This window comes from Poecilia formosa, unplaced genomic scaffold, assembly GCF_000485575.1.
Source record: "Poecilia formosa unplaced genomic scaffold, Poecilia_formosa-5.1.2 Scaffold395, whole genome shotgun sequence".
NCBI lineage: Eukaryota > Metazoa > Chordata > Actinopteri > Cyprinodontiformes > Poeciliidae > Poecilia > Poecilia formosa.
The window spans coordinates 61,034-76,352 of record NW_006800334.1 but is presented as its reverse complement, the minus strand read 5'-3'; the positions used below and the strand labels follow the sequence as shown (position 1 = coordinate 76,352).

General features: G+C 41.4%; 1 protein-coding gene across 4 annotated transcripts in view; it reads right to left on the bottom strand.

The window, feature by feature from the left end:
- Window positions 1-6: 6 nt before the first annotated feature.
- Window positions 7-15,319, bottom strand: part of arhgap36 (Rho GTPase activating protein 36) — a 57,684-nt gene continuing 42,371 nt past the window's right edge. For all 4 annotated transcript variants that reach the window (XM_007576051.2, XM_016662922.1, XM_007576053.2 and 1 more), the window contains exons 4-12: window positions 11,148-11,461; window positions 8,456-8,660; window positions 8,318-8,373; window positions 6,416-6,566; window positions 5,463-5,611; window positions 4,809-4,979; window positions 4,569-4,657; window positions 4,234-4,460; window positions 7-409 (exon numbers count right to left, since the gene is read on the bottom strand). In XM_007576051.2, coding sequence (XP_007576113.1) covers window positions 78-409; window positions 4,234-4,460; window positions 4,569-4,657; window positions 4,809-4,979; window positions 5,463-5,611; window positions 6,416-6,566; window positions 8,318-8,373; window positions 8,456-8,660; window positions 11,148-11,461 — 1,694 coding nt within the window. In that variant the 3' untranslated portion in view covers window positions 7-77. The remainder of the gene's footprint in view (window positions 410-4,233; window positions 4,461-4,568; window positions 4,658-4,808; window positions 4,980-5,462; window positions 5,612-6,415; window positions 6,567-8,317; window positions 8,374-8,455; window positions 8,661-11,147; window positions 11,462-15,319) is intronic.

Here is a 15,319-nt window from a genome sequence, read left to right as displayed (position 1 = left end):
GGATTCAGACAGCATCGACGTCAAAGCTCGTCCAGTTGTCCCTCTAAGCTCCTCCCCCTCCCCCTCCCTCCCCTTAGTCATACCACCGTCTCGGAGCTCGAGCTTTTTCCAGTAAAAAAGTCCCAGAAGTTGGCGGCCGATGACGATTTGCCCTCGTCCTGCTGCATCTGCCTCACCCAGATGCTGTTCTCGGTGGAGCCGCTCAGACTGGAGCAGCTTCCTCCGCCGCCGCCGACGCTGCCCAGAGTGAAGCTCATGGCGGCGCCCAGTGGGCCACCCCGCCGGTCCTGGGGGTCGCCGTCCTGGCTGTGCATCTTGGACAAGGTGGACGGCTGGGACAGGCTGAGCAGGTTGTGGTGGGAGTGGAACTGTCGCATGTGGCGGATGGACTTGGCGGAGCGCGCCTCACCTGCACAGCCAAATGCAAGAACGCTGTCAGTTATGGTGATGATGCTGTTGGTACCACCCTGGTTTCTTTTAAAGGGTCCCGCACACGCTCTAACCTTTTCACTTTTTGTCAATGTACAAAAACATTCGGGTTGTGTTATTGAGAATTATAAAGCTAGAGCAGTGCTGGGAGATAAATCAATCTTATTGATTAATTTAAGTTTTGGTAATTAAATTTTTGGAAAATGTGGAGGAGTCCAGGCAGATGTCAGCACGCCGAACGCCGCCATCTTGTTTGACATGCGTATTTTACAGCTTCCATTTATGTGGACTTTGAATTCAGGTCATCAACTCTATGACATAATATTAAAACCAGGTTAATTTTTTTAAAATTATGAGGATAAAGTCATATTACCAGGATACAGTTGTAATATTGGGAGAATAAATTAGAAAATTTACAAGAACTCCAACACAAAAATAACAAAAAATTAAATTGAATAACGTCGAGCGTTTTTGTGAAGTCATACTTTGGTATAAGTTTCACTGATGATACTTAATAGAAATGCCTAAATCTTTTAACACATCAGCCTCAAATTATTACCGCTAACCTGCACAAATCCGCCACTGATCGATGTTTTAAACATGCCAAACCCATAGGGGGCAGTGCAGCGCAGCGCTAAAACCTGTGTCAGCAAACATGGCGGCTGCAGTTTCGTTTGTGCGGATGTTTTGAACGTCGCAGACTGTAATGCGTGGCACCCCTAAATATCCGTTTTCCCACCTACACAGACAAACAGTAAGAGAGTTTTCTCCACGTTGTTCGTAGTTTTTATAAGTAATTATTTTTAGTTGTGTTAAACCCAGTTTTTATGTGGATGAAAATGCAAAACGGCTAAAAACTGATTCGTTTTTCCAGATGTCCAGCTACATGTGGACCAGCACCAAGTCTGTTTCAAGGCTTGTGGCAAAAGGAAATTGATTTGTTCTCTTTTAAAAAAACAAACAAAAAAGCTTATATCTCGCTTCTTTTCCGTAAAGCAAATAACAATAAATGGCTTAGTCTCTGCTGAAAGAGGAGTTTTTATCCAACATAAAATCTCAATAAAACGCTCGAGTTTGTGGCTGTAACGACAAAATGTGAAAACATTTAAAGAGAAACAAGACGCTACATACATATAGGCCTGTCGCGATAAACGATAAATCAATTAATCGCATCATAAATTAAACCTATCGACCTAATTTTAATGATCGGCTTTATCGACTCTTCCTGCCTTTTTCTGTTTCTCTTGATGACACTGAATGAAAAAAGGCTCAGCTCCGGTGCTCTCCACTGACCATCCCTTCCTCATTTCCTTAGTGTAATGGCCAGCTCACAGGACACGAGTTGGCCCATTTTCAAAACCTGAGACACATTAGCGGACAGAAATCCTAGGTATAACGGTTCATGGGGTTCGTCATACCGTGTGGTGTCCAGCCACATGGCACAAAATAATGGCTACAAGTCCAGTTAGCTAATTTTAAAATCAGGCATTAAGCAATGCTTTATTAGAATCTACCTGTGACGCATGTGGCTAGAGTCAGGGTAAAGTTCTGACTGAATGAAAATCATTATAACCTATTTATGTCACGTTTACAAAGAACAGCCGAAAAGTTACCGGGTTTATCAACTGCGGTAGCAATTTGGCTCCAACTCCTCTCCTGGTCATTTCTATATTCTTTGCACGAAATGTTGAACATTAATGTTGTTTCCACATATCATCTCCGATGTCTGCTGGACTTCTGGTTGTGCTGTGTCAGCTGTTTGGGATTCCCTCCGTAATTTCCCCTCAGAAATCACTGAGGAGAATCCGCGCTTTCTGATTGGCTACCCGTCACATTCAACAGGCTGAGTTAATCTCCCAGTCTGGGGAAAACCCCCGATTTAGATCGGAGCGGCCACGACGATCTACTGTAACACACCACACACTGCAAGATGATCGGTTACGAAATCACCAGCGAGAATCTTAGATCAGCCAACGATCTAAGATTGTGATAAGGAGAAAATAGCGGCAGAAAATCGTGTAGTATGAACTATTGCATTAGGTAGTCGGATGTGCTCATCTTCTCTATTTAAATCTAGTGATTACTGAAGGCCAATACAGTATACAGACTTCATAATCTGCACTCTTTTGGTTGAATGCAGTATTTATTTCCGCTTTGGCTTTATGTTGTTTATTTTTTATTCAACTACGTTTTTTGTTAATGGAGACCGAGAATCCATTTTATTTTTGTTTTTGGTTGTTTTGTTTAGTTTATCAGTTCCAGTGTTATGTGTTCTTTTGAAAATAAAGTGTATCTATCTATGGCAGGAAAAAAACATGCATTATTAGTCATTTCCATTAAATTCAGTGTCAAAAGGTCTTGAAACAATATTATCATTTATCGCAATAATTTTTTAGACAATTAATCTTCCAGCACAATTTGTTCTCGTGACAGGCCTAATTTTCTATGATAGAAAAACAACCGCTGACAGGCTGCTGCATAACCACCTCTCTGACTGACTGCCAGATGGCGCTGTTGCCTCATTTATCTCATCACAGTGAACAACCACAGGATTAAATCCTGAAATCATCCACCAGTTTAGAGACACTACTGGCTTTTTTGTCCAAGTCCAAAGCAAAATATTTATATAAAAAATGTAATTTAAACATCTATATAATTGGTTTGTCAATAGTCAGTAAATCTCTTGTGAACCGTTTCTTTTCTAAAAATCTACCAATAAACAGAAATGTGAAAGCATACAGATAAACGTCTATGTAAGGATTTCCAGGATGAAAACTATTAAGTGATCAGCCAGCTGTTGATCAAAATCATCCAGTTTTTCTTTGACTAGCTCCAACTGGTGATTTTGGCCTGTTTGTTAAATGCATCATCATTAACAAACAGCTTGTTCTACAATGTACTCTGGAGTTTAGCAGAAATCACTTAAATGGTAGAAATATAACACTAGATTATCTTGAAATTACTTCATTTTCTGCTGGATTTAAAACGACAACCTTGTAGTTTTAAACACACTTTTAAAACCACATTTTATCCCTCCAATATGATTTTATTTAACAAGACAGGACATCTTGAAACCTTTTTTTTTTCCTTTTTCACAGTTATTAGAGTCACTTTGACCCAAAAAATTGAGGAAACTAAAAGGAACACCACGCGAACAGCGGCTATCTCAGAAGATTACAAGCCTGACATGTTTTCTGGGCTTGTGCTGCAGCTGGATGTGCTGCGTCAGGTCAGGCAGACCTACCAATCATCCAGCAGTAGGGCTGGATGATTGCAACTACAACACAGCACGCTGTGTTGTAGTTGCATGGTCACCTCTTGTGCCTCAGCATTAAGCATCATCTTATCAGATTCTCCAAATAATCTATTTAAACTTAAACGTAGAAACAGCTTCTTTTTTTCAACATATTTATGTCTAAAACATTTTTCATGTCATTGCCTGAAACTGTTGTCTTTTGCTGTGAATGTGCCTGAAACCCCCTCAAACAAGCGGGTAAAACAAGTATTGAACACATAACAGTTTAGCTGCTGGGCTGGTCTGCAGCTTTTTTCGCGCTATGTTTTCTTTTTTATGTGTTATTGTCACCAAACATGAATTCTGTAATTGCCACTTTCCTAATCTTTATATTATCCTTTAACTTCTGGACTCCAAAACATTTGGGGGCTCGTCCGTGACCTAAACTGGGATTTCTTGCAGCCCAAACAAGAATTGTTCTTCTTGAGATTTTGCACAAATGGACAACATAAATATAAAGTGTGTAAAAATTTCTTTAAAATTATTCAGATGGTAAATGGAACCAGTACCGAATCTCCCTTCTGGCCGGTTTCTGGTCTGGTTCAGTTTGAGGACGTTGAGGAAGACCTCGCTGGTCAGGCTGCCCTCACCGCCGCTTCCATCCGGAGGGAAAAGCGGCGACGGCGGCTCAAGAGGAGACAAACTTCCGCTTGAGGCCCCCACGGAGTCCAAAGAGGCCCCTGTGTCCCGGCGACCCCCGGACTCGCTGCTGCCCTCTACCGTCAGGTGGCTGCCACTGCGAGCAAGAAGACAAGCTCAGATCGATGACTAGCAAGAGTCAGATGACTAGCAAGAGTCAGAAACTATTTGTGGCTGACCCGACAGCAGATCAGAGGAGACGTACCTGAGTTTCCTCCGCAGGAGATAATCGATGACATCCGGGTCGGTCTGGATCAGACTCATCAAGACTTCCTGCTGAAGCTCTGCAGACACCTACAGGAACACACAGACCATCCAATCCAATTTAATCTCCAGCTACGGAAGAGAAGTGTCAACCCAACGCATTGGTGGTGAAATCTCTCCAGTGTCTCTTTGAAATAGTGACCACAACAAAGGCTGCTGATAGGTGTGATTCTTCTGGTACCGTGAAGAGCCTCCTGTAGTTCTGTATGAGCACCAGAGTGATGCTGATGATGGCTGTGCTGTCCTCGATGCCCATCGCCTGAGGACTCATGTCTCCGCCTCCCTCCCTCTGGAGCAGGTTCGGCCCAAAGATCACGGCCAGGTTGGCCGCCGTCATCTTGTTACCGGGAATCTGCAGGGGGAGCGACGGCGGTAAAGATGGGGAAGGAAACAGTGATTGCGTTTCCAATGACCATATATGGCACAAATTGGAATTATGAAAATACATGTGCTTAAAGGAAACACATCAACTTAAAATTTTTTTTTTAAAACACTCAAATTTTCAGAGGTTGTTTATCAGCTTTATCGAAATTAGTGAATTTCGCAAAACTGCAATGGAAACACTTTTTCACATGAGCCATGTGATCAACAACCCGATGTTACTACTGGCAGAAAAGTCAAAGAAAATGACAGGAAGTAGAAGGAGGGGGAAGGCCTGCCATGATTTTTAATGTTAATACGTGAAAAAAAAGTAGCGATGGGATTTCAGCAGATAAGACAAGTAAACATTTTTACCACTTGACGCAAAGAAAGACGTGATGCTGGACTTTTATTTCGATTTTCGACACAAGAGGACATGATGAGCCACCGAGGCTCGCTAATTTGACTTGCGTACCTCCTCGTCATTGGTCCCTACGGTGTCCTGGGCGTAGCTCTGCACGGTCTGCAGCATGGACAGGAGGCGCAGCAGCGTGTCGCAGTTGCAGGGAGGGAGCAGATACAGGAGGTGCTGGAGGAACTGCAGCTGGTCTGCTCCTCTCAGCACTGCGTGAAGCATAAACCAGGGTTACCTGCTGAGCCACAATGATGCTGCAACCTCTGCTCTTCAAAAGCCCAGCGCAGCAACTTGCAGAAGCATAAATAACCTTTAACTCTTTTTTTTACATTTTATGATACTGTAACCACAAACATCTGTCCATCCATTTTACTGGGATTTTACACGACAGACTGACACGAAGTAGCTTCTGACTGTTACAGCTGCAGTAATTTTTATAAAAAAAAACATACCTTCTGGTTCTGCTGCTGTTTGCAGAAATACGCAGCTCGGTCTGAACAACCAATCAGAGCCAGGAGGAAGGTCTTAGTGCTGTCAATCAAGCTTGTGTTGGTGCTTCTCACATCCTACCCCTTACTCTCTGCTACGCTACAGCTAGTTCACCTCACCAGAAGCGTCTGTAAATGCTAGTTAGCATAGCCACCGATGACAGTGGATAAATGGTTTTCCTGTAACCATTAGGACACTGAATGGCACAGGCATGATTGACAGCGCCAAGACCCTCCCCCTGACTCTGATTGGTGGTTCCTGAGTAAACGGTGTATTTCATCAGATGGATATACGACCACAGGGAGCTACCATCACCGACATGTAGTGACAGTTTTAACAATTATGTCAAAAAACATATTTAAAAAAAAACTAAAAGTTACATCTGCAGCTTTAATAGCAACTTTTTTATTTATTTTTTTTAAATCATCTTCACAACAAAACACCTGAAAGTGTCCCTTCACTGACTGCGCCTGTGAGCTACAGTATTTGTTCAGGACGACAGCAGGCGTCTTGCGTTCACATACGGTTAGCGTGCAGGAAGGCGGGGTAGAGCTCCTGGGGCAGCAGAGGGTCCGGCATGTCGCGCAGGAACTCCTTGAGCAGCGCCGCCACGTCGTGCACGCTGTGCTCCTCGTCCAGCTGGACGTCCACCCCCATGTCGAAGTCTTCACGCAGCTACGGGAGCAAACCAGATCGCTAACATCACAGAGGAACACGAGCTCATTAACGTGAACAACAGACTTGTGACATGTTGGGGTTACTCAGGGGCCACTCTGCCCTCCCCCCCTCACCCCAGTGGATGTGATTTCTAAATAACAGGATATATCACTTCATCAGTTTGAAGATTAGGTTTATTTTTGTAGCATCCAGCAGAGAGTAGCAGGAAGCGGCGCAGAGTGAACCAGGGGACGACACGTTGCTGCAGGCAGCGGCGCTTTGGTGTTTTATGGTCAAGAAGCAGTCAAATTGGGGTCACAGCTCTTAAAATAAAAATATATTTATGGGTCAGGCTTTAGTTTGGTGGCCTTGACCTCATTTCAGGCTTTAGCAGACCACAGAATCATTTGGAAAAAAAAAACTAAAAAAGGGTCTGGAAGTAGCTGGAAGGTGAAGATGAACTACACAGATATTAGACAGAAAGCTAAAATATCACAAATGAATAAGTTCTACTTGAAAATATGTGACGATTGATGTAAAGTGTCTCAAAGTTATAAGTAAACATCCATCCGTAAATTTATCCATTCATTGTCCTAACTGAGTCAAGATCTCCATGGTAACAGGTGGCGTTATTGCCAAGACCACTGAACCAGACAAAACCTGAAACGCCAAGGGAACAAATCCTCAGCAGAATTAATGAAGAGAGCTAGCTTGATGGTCACGTGTTAAAGCTATGGAGCACAGTTCCTGCATAATTTATGCTGCATTTGGATCTAGTTGTGTTAGCTTGCCTTTTCCTTTTAGCTTTTCTTACTTGGCTATGATAAAAGTTAAAATTGTCCTAGACATCCACATTATAATTTATCCTCTGCTGAGTATCTTTGCTTTTCCACTTGATTTGATTTGCAAGTCAATTCTTTGTGCTTTGAGTGAGCAGTGAGCAGATCTTATCACCAACTGCTGACTTAACTGCTGTTGCCACTAATTTATTTCAGTCCATGTTCCCTGTAAATAAAACATAAATAAAAGATGGACAGGAATGTGATGCTGCGATGCCACAAATATTTGACAATGTCAAATGTTGTGCACAACGCCGTTCCAGTCAAAAGCCATGAAGCTCGGAAACTACGGCTCACATTTTCTGACATCTGGCCTCATTTAAAAACAAACTGAAACTTTTTAAATATCTATATAATTTAAAAAAAAAAAAAAAGAATACCGTCAATTAAATTTTATGTAAATATGAAGATTTTAAGGCTGTTTATTTTTTATTCCACAGTGTAACTTAGTGGGTTTTAACCCTGTGCTATAATCTCATACGTTTACATGTAAATGTTCAATAATAGGTATAGTTCCGCTAATATACCCTAATAAATGCTCTTAAGCATTTATGCTATATTTACATATTTCATATACAAAGAAAAAGTATAATAAATATTTTATTAATTCTGTACGCTTAAATTATGACTAAGACCTGTTCATCAATTCTTTTTGTATGAAACTATGCTAATAAATGCTAGTAACATTTATTATGTATTTACAAGCATTAAAAAAAATCTATTAGCTATGCTAACCATGCTAACACCTTTTATTAGCATGGTTAAGATATGCTAATAAATGTTCTCATGCATATATGCTAATTATATTAGAAAAATATTAGCATATTTTGTTATTGTGCCTTTTGTGTGATATTACAGTTTGTACAAGTTAAGCAATATTTTATTTATTTGAGATATTGTAATCAACTTTACTCTCTTAGACGTCCTCACCTGTCTAACTCTCTTCTTGGAGCTCCCAACTCGGAAGATGCCGACAGTCTGGAGCCCTGGGGGACGAGGTTTGTGAGCATTTACTGCTGGGCGTTTTGTTATCAAAGGGAGACGCCCAGGAAGACCCTCCAGTCTCACCATAGGTCTCGATGTGGCTGCAGCACCTCTCCACCACCCGAGGCACCTGCCTGTAGATGGGGTTGAGGCTCAGCTTGGACTGGGTCCTCCCTTCGGACGGCGATTTCTTCAACTCCAGTTCGGCCGGGTGGGACAGCTGCAGCGCCTCCAGCAAGCGAGACTGACTCTCTACGAGGTCAGAGAGGCAGTCCACCGACAGCCCGCCCTGTGGGGCAGAAATACACGGTCATCAGGTTCACAACATTAAACTCTTTTCTGTTTCAAGTTGCATTAAATGTACAGTGTTGATGTAAAACACTGGGTTACACATGGTACCGTTTTACTTCAGACATTGTGTTGTATTACAGTTTACCGTGCCACGTTGTATCTTATTTTGCCACATTCTTTATATAATTACATCGGAATTTCTAATGTTGTATCATATCGTCACTTTTCTAAAATAATGGTCTTTTTTTTTTTTTTTTTTGGCCAAAAGTGATTTTTTTTCTCTAAATAATCTTTTGACAATAAAAAAATGGGTGATTTTTCTTTTCTTTATTTTTTTTATTTTTTTGCAAAAATTATTCATGGCAAAAAATGACATTATTTTAGGAAGGTGACAACATTATTATTATTATTATTATTATTATTATTATACAATATTCCATAGAAGCAACTGGCCATTTATCTTACTTTACTAGTACTATTAGCTTTTAAACCCGAGGCGTGTTTTTCATCAGCAGGAAATGATTGGCCTCTGAAGGATCACTATTCTCCAAGGGACATGTTTCTGTCTATGCGTCGAGAAGAATCATTCTCTTTATGCTCGGTTGTTTTGGCTGCAGATCAAAATTCTGCACACATACAATAGCAAGAAAAGTCCTAATACTTCTGGTACGAGCCTGGGACATAAACTACTCACATATTTAAGTTCTTCTAACACAAGGAATATTCCAACTCGCTTTTATCTATAAATGTTGGGATATGTAAACTTGGAAATAGCACTACGAATACGTCATTCAGATTTAGATGTGTACGTCTAATATTTGTGAAGAAAACAATGTTACAAAACTCAGAGTGGAGTTGAAACAATTTGTGCCTCAAATCTCCTGGAGGAACATCAAGAGTCTGGAGGAATTTCCTCAGTGGCAACGACACTGTGGCTCATAAAGTCGGAAGATATTTCCTCCATCTGAAGTGTGTTAAATTAACACATGGTCAAAACATTTGTGGATGATGCGAAAAATGATCAGGTTTGTTTACTTTACATAAGCAGTGACTATATTAGAATTAAAAATGTACATATTTTGTGCAAAAATTGCAGAGTTTTAAACCAATTACAACCGGGTCATAAAATACTACACTTTCCCCCAATTCCTTCTACTTCAGTCACAATATCTCAAAAGTTTTATAAGAATTTGCTTAATAATCAAGCAGCAATAAAGCGCCACGGTCTTGGTAAGCGTCTGTGCTGTTCATCGTAGCGCTGGCGTGAAGAAGGGCGAACATGAAATGACCAAACTGAATCTCCAGCTGTTTGTGTTTCCATTAGAAGCATGTGTTAGCAAGGCGGCGCAGCTAGGTTCCACAGGAAGTGAGAAAACCAGACAATTAAAACTCTAACTGGCTTTGCTTTGAAGATTGTGGTGTTAAGTTTTATTGGTTCTTTTCTTTAGATATATTAGACATATTTCTTGAATATTAGTGATGGATAGTCTCACTAAATACGCTGTATGGCAGAAAGAGCTTTGGAAGAGACGGATGGGACAAAATATGTGGTTAAATTAACTTCATGACTTTTACGTACATTTTTTTTATTTCTCTAAGTTACAAGTGACTTAGTGAATAATTCCAAATTCTTTGAAGGAAAAAAACATTTTTTTTACTTTAACCACATTTTGATGCTAATCCTTAAATAGAAATTGTGAGTAGGCTTTGTTTTTAATACATTTTTTTTCCTCAAGAATATGTTTATTAAGCAATAATTTAAACGGATAATTGCCACAAGTCCTAAGAGGTGGTGTTTTTTCTTCTAAATGCTTCCAGCCTGTTCAGAGTTCACCTCCCTGACAGGCTCCTAGAAGCTCCGCCTGATTGCTGCTTCATGCTCAATTGCTGTCCTCTGTGGCTGTAATGATGCTCATTATGAGCTTAGGAAAACAACTGGTTTCACATCAGCATGTAGACAAATAACTGGTGAGCCTTAATCATGTGTGTGCACACACACACACGTGAAAACAGACAGAATTTGTCCAACAAACACACGGCAGTGGAAACAAGAATTTGATGGTCAAATGCACAAGTTTTCGAATACCGTACATATTAGTCTGTAGATTTTAGTTAAGATCTACAACTAGCAATTGGAATTAGCATGTGAGATTCAGGTCAGAGTAAACCATTTAAAAAATATATATATATTTTTTAAATGTGGGCATTTCATTGCTGATAACAGTGGAAAACCTTAACGTTACAGTGCTGATTTTTTTATTGTATGGTTAGTGTCTGAGTTTTTCAGGTTAACGTGTAAAAATAAAATTGTTTGTGTTTCCAAGAACTATTTATCAAATCAGATAATTGAGCAGACTTATTAGCTTGCGAAATCGCAAAAACAATCTGCAGAAATGCGTAACATTCACAGGTTTCACGGACTAAATGTACGTTTCTTCAGTGCGACGTCTCTGTGGCTGAAGCGTGAAAGCGAAACCCGTCTCACCCTCCTTTGCCCTCGGCTGGCGTTGTCCATAATTGTCGGTGACGCCGCTTTGCTCTGCGTGTCGTACACCGGCGCCGGAGCCACCGAGTTGGCGGAAGGGGACCCGGGGACTCCGCCTGTGATGGACGAGGAGCTGCCCAGAGGTTTGCTCCCGTTGAAGAACTGCCTCTTCTCGGCCCTGAAGCGCAGGACGCTGGCCTCCAGGTCCAGGCAGTCGCGCCTGCTCTCCTTCAGGGCGTCCTGACGCCGCTTGTACGCCTGGTCGTTGGCGATGGCCTGGGAGAGCGGGATGCCGAATGCTTTGGGGGCATTTTCTGGGGAAGAACGCAGGGAGTTATTCCAAGAGACCAACACCAACAAAAGGGGCGACATGGAAACATGTGTGACAAATAATCATGTCTGAGAGACATTTAGAGACCAATTAACCCAACTGCTATGTGTTTGGACTGTGCTCTGCAAAAACACCAAATATTACCAAGTATTTTAGGTCCAGTTTCTCGTGGAAATATCTTAGTAAACTTTAAATAAGACAAAACTAACAAATTTTGTCGTCGCCATGTCTGACATCAGGAGGTCAACGGCAAATGACGGCTGAACATCAGCTTCAGGTTGGCCTGTCGGAACCGTTTTTATCATAAAAGTTTGCTCTTTCAAAATTAGCGCGTTTCCTTTAAGCAAATTTGTGTGATTCCAATTTGCGCACTTTTAAGGTCAACGTAAACACAGCTATGGCCCAACTGATTCCTCTTGATAATCATGTCTTCATTTCTGATCACATCTGACTTTCTGGCTGCAACCAACACTCAGGTGCACTTAATGAGCTCTTGTCAGAAGACTAGATCTCTAAAAATCGCAAAGCAAGCCGAGCACTTAACAGGACTGAGTTACTTTTACCTGTGCCATTAAAATGCATGAGGTAGGAAACGGTGAGGAGATTGCCCTCCCTCCAGCTATTCCCTCTCGCACTCAGAGAACCGTGAAGCAGCACATGATGGCCTGAATGAAAAACACATGGGCCACCAAGTGACGATCGCCCACGTGCGCCAACACCCGGCAACCAGGTCGCGCAGCAGAGAGGGACTGGAAGGAGGCCACGCAAATCCTTAAATATATGGGATTGACTGAGCCTTAAATAATCGCTCCCAGCAGTTTGGCTGCAGGCCTTCCAAGATCATCAATAAAGACGGCAAAAGAAATTTAGGAATGATGAAAATAAAAATTGGACGAAGTAATTTTTTTTATTAAATGCGCGTACAGAATGCCATATTGTGTTCACGTCGAGCCAATTTAATACTTACTTTGACGTTTCTGCAGGTTTTCCAATTCTTAATGGAACATAATACGAAACGCAGTAAAATTCAAAGTAAATTTCTTTTTTTTCCCCCTTTATCCTTCAATTGCTGCAGCAGCTTCACCTGCAGCCAGTTTCCAGTTTAAACTTGAACTCTCAATAACTCAGCCTTCGCCGTTTTCCCTTTAATGCTGTGTAATTTCAGGCTGAAGTGACTGAGCTCACCCCTCCTCCACATGTACGCTGGTCAGGTGCCACTCCAAAGATAAGCTCCTTGTTCTGATGGCAACCTGCCTGCAACAGCTAACTTGGTGCCGTGGAACGTGCTAATGGACACTACAGCATGAGGCCACAATAAAGTAGTATTTACCCCATTAAAGGTTTTGTTTTTCTACCCGATTAAATACAAAAGGCAGTTTTCAAATGATTATTTTGATTTATGAAGGGGAAAAGCTATTCAGACCAACGCGGAATATGAAACCGCCTGGTTGTGGATTCATGAATCAGCAGTGATTATCTATGTTGTCTGCACCACTTCAGTTTGATTCCAATAGCAATATGCATGACAAATTATTGTCAGAAGTAATTTAAATAGCACAGATCTAGAAACAAGAAGTAGGTTGAAATATCTCAAAGAGCAAAACACTCTGATCTCTAGAAATTGACGATCAGTCTAAGGAGAAAAGGTTACAGAGTTACTTCTTGAGCTTAAAGACTCTTGAATACCACACCGAGAGCCGACTAGCCTACAAAATGACTCCGAGATCTGTGACATTTACGCCGTTACATCTGGAGTAAAGACAAAACATCTCAAACAAAGATCATCGTCAGACATGGTGGTAGGAGGATGATGTTCTCAAGATTCTGACTTGCTACGGAGGGAAAACATCCAACTCCTATTCTGGCCTTGAGGTCGAGCGCAGTTGGTTTAGGCAGTTGGACAACGATCCACCAGGAAGTCTGTCTCTGAACGAGTAAATAAAAAAAAATAAAAAAAAAGGTTTTGTAGAGGTCTAGTCTACAAAACCTTTGTCCAAAACACTCTTTGCCAGTGACTGAAACTGGGTGCTTTTTGTATTTCCTCAATCGTTCAATGATATCAACACATTTATCTAAAAGATGTAAGTGTAGCGAACAACCAAACAGATGAAATCTAAGGGGGGAAATACTTTCCCACAGCCCGGTTTGGGTTTACCCGAGTCCCTACATTGTCTAGAAAATATTAGGAACTTCACTGGAACATTTCCCAGGTGTGGATGGGCATGAAAAAGAGTCTGCTTCCAACTTTATTCCCTTGTTCTGTTTTCTGTGACAGGTGGCGATACCATTAGCTCTACAAAGTCGAGCAATGACAGTGTCAACAACTCAAAGTTGTGTTTGTTGCTCCCCAACACAACACAACTTTCCACTTCCATTAACATCTCCCTTCCAAAGCGCCCTCCCTCAGAGGGCTTCCCCAAGGGTTTGTTTGGGTTTGGCTTTGTGGTGCACATGATGCAGATACGCTTCATGCCTTTCCTGCAACACAAATATAAGAGATTCAGTGATAAGGTAATGGTGCAAGGGGACTTAAATAAAGACTGACGCCACGGTTTCTATGGAAGGTGAGCAGGACTTTTCACCCGCCACCAAAAACATTAACATAATAGTATCGGTCTACTCCTTCATAATATGTAACAGTATCCAAATTAATAAGAAATAGTCTTCTGGTCTGATTTGCATAACCACCAATATTACAGGAAGTGAATCACCAAAAATGATCTGCTGATCATTTTTGCTCATCAGTCCTGATCTGGTTTTGTCTTTAAGTAAAACAATGCATGACGTACACAAGCGCTTGGGTGATTTCCTGTACCATACTGAGATGTATGTCTCTCTGTACAGATTTTAAGAAGTAAAAATGATAAATGATGCTTAGTTTTAACGTGGCCAGCAATGACAGTGTCAACAACTCAAAGTTGTCTTTGTTGCTCCCCAACACAACACAACTTTCCACTTCCATTAACATCTCCCTTCCAAAGCGCAAATATTTTTTCTTTTTACTTGCTACAAGCTTCTGAGGCAAGTATTATTGAGAAAATTGTCAGAGTAGTAGACAATAAAACCTTTTCTAGTGATTAAAAAAAAAAAAAAAGTAGAACATGTGCTTTCCACACTTCAGGAATTTCCTCCGCACTAATGACCTCATTTGCTTCTTATCGACACCGTCGGCTGAGTCAGAGCATATATTTAGTCACGGTGATTCTTCAGATTGCCACTAAGGGAAGAGCTGCTCTCCCTACACACCAGCAGCGGCGTAGACGAACCCTGCCTCTCGTTTTCCCCCCACCAACAGGAACAGGCTTCAGACCGTTGTTCAGTAAGCCTGGGCTTGTTCCTCAGTGTTGATGTTTGCTATTGGACTGACCCATCATCCGTGGTGCCGTCTCTCTTTTAGCTGTAATTACTAGCAAAATAATCACATTGCTGTGTTTAGCTGTTTGCACTCGAGCTGTTTGCTTGTTCAGGAAGCAGAGCATTTAACAACCGACTGGTTCGGCCAACAGACACATGAAGTGGATGTTTAGATGCCCAATAGCTGCAGGCTGTATTGATGAAGACGTTATAGTAGGATGTTGGTTGGAAAATGTATGCTTTTAAGGGAAAGTTGTGCTAAATTGTTCATGACCTGTGCCTCTCTTATTTGCTTTTTTGTGCAAATCTTTTGAGATACACACAACTACTAGTCCTTCAGTTCACAAATCTGGTCTTTGTGGTGGAGAAAGAAATAAGAGTCCCTTCTTCATTTAGCCACAAGTCGAGTGGAAAATGGAGAAAGAATGTGAACTGCATGCCACGAAGTGTTGAAAAACTAACATTACATATTGCTGGCACACTGAAA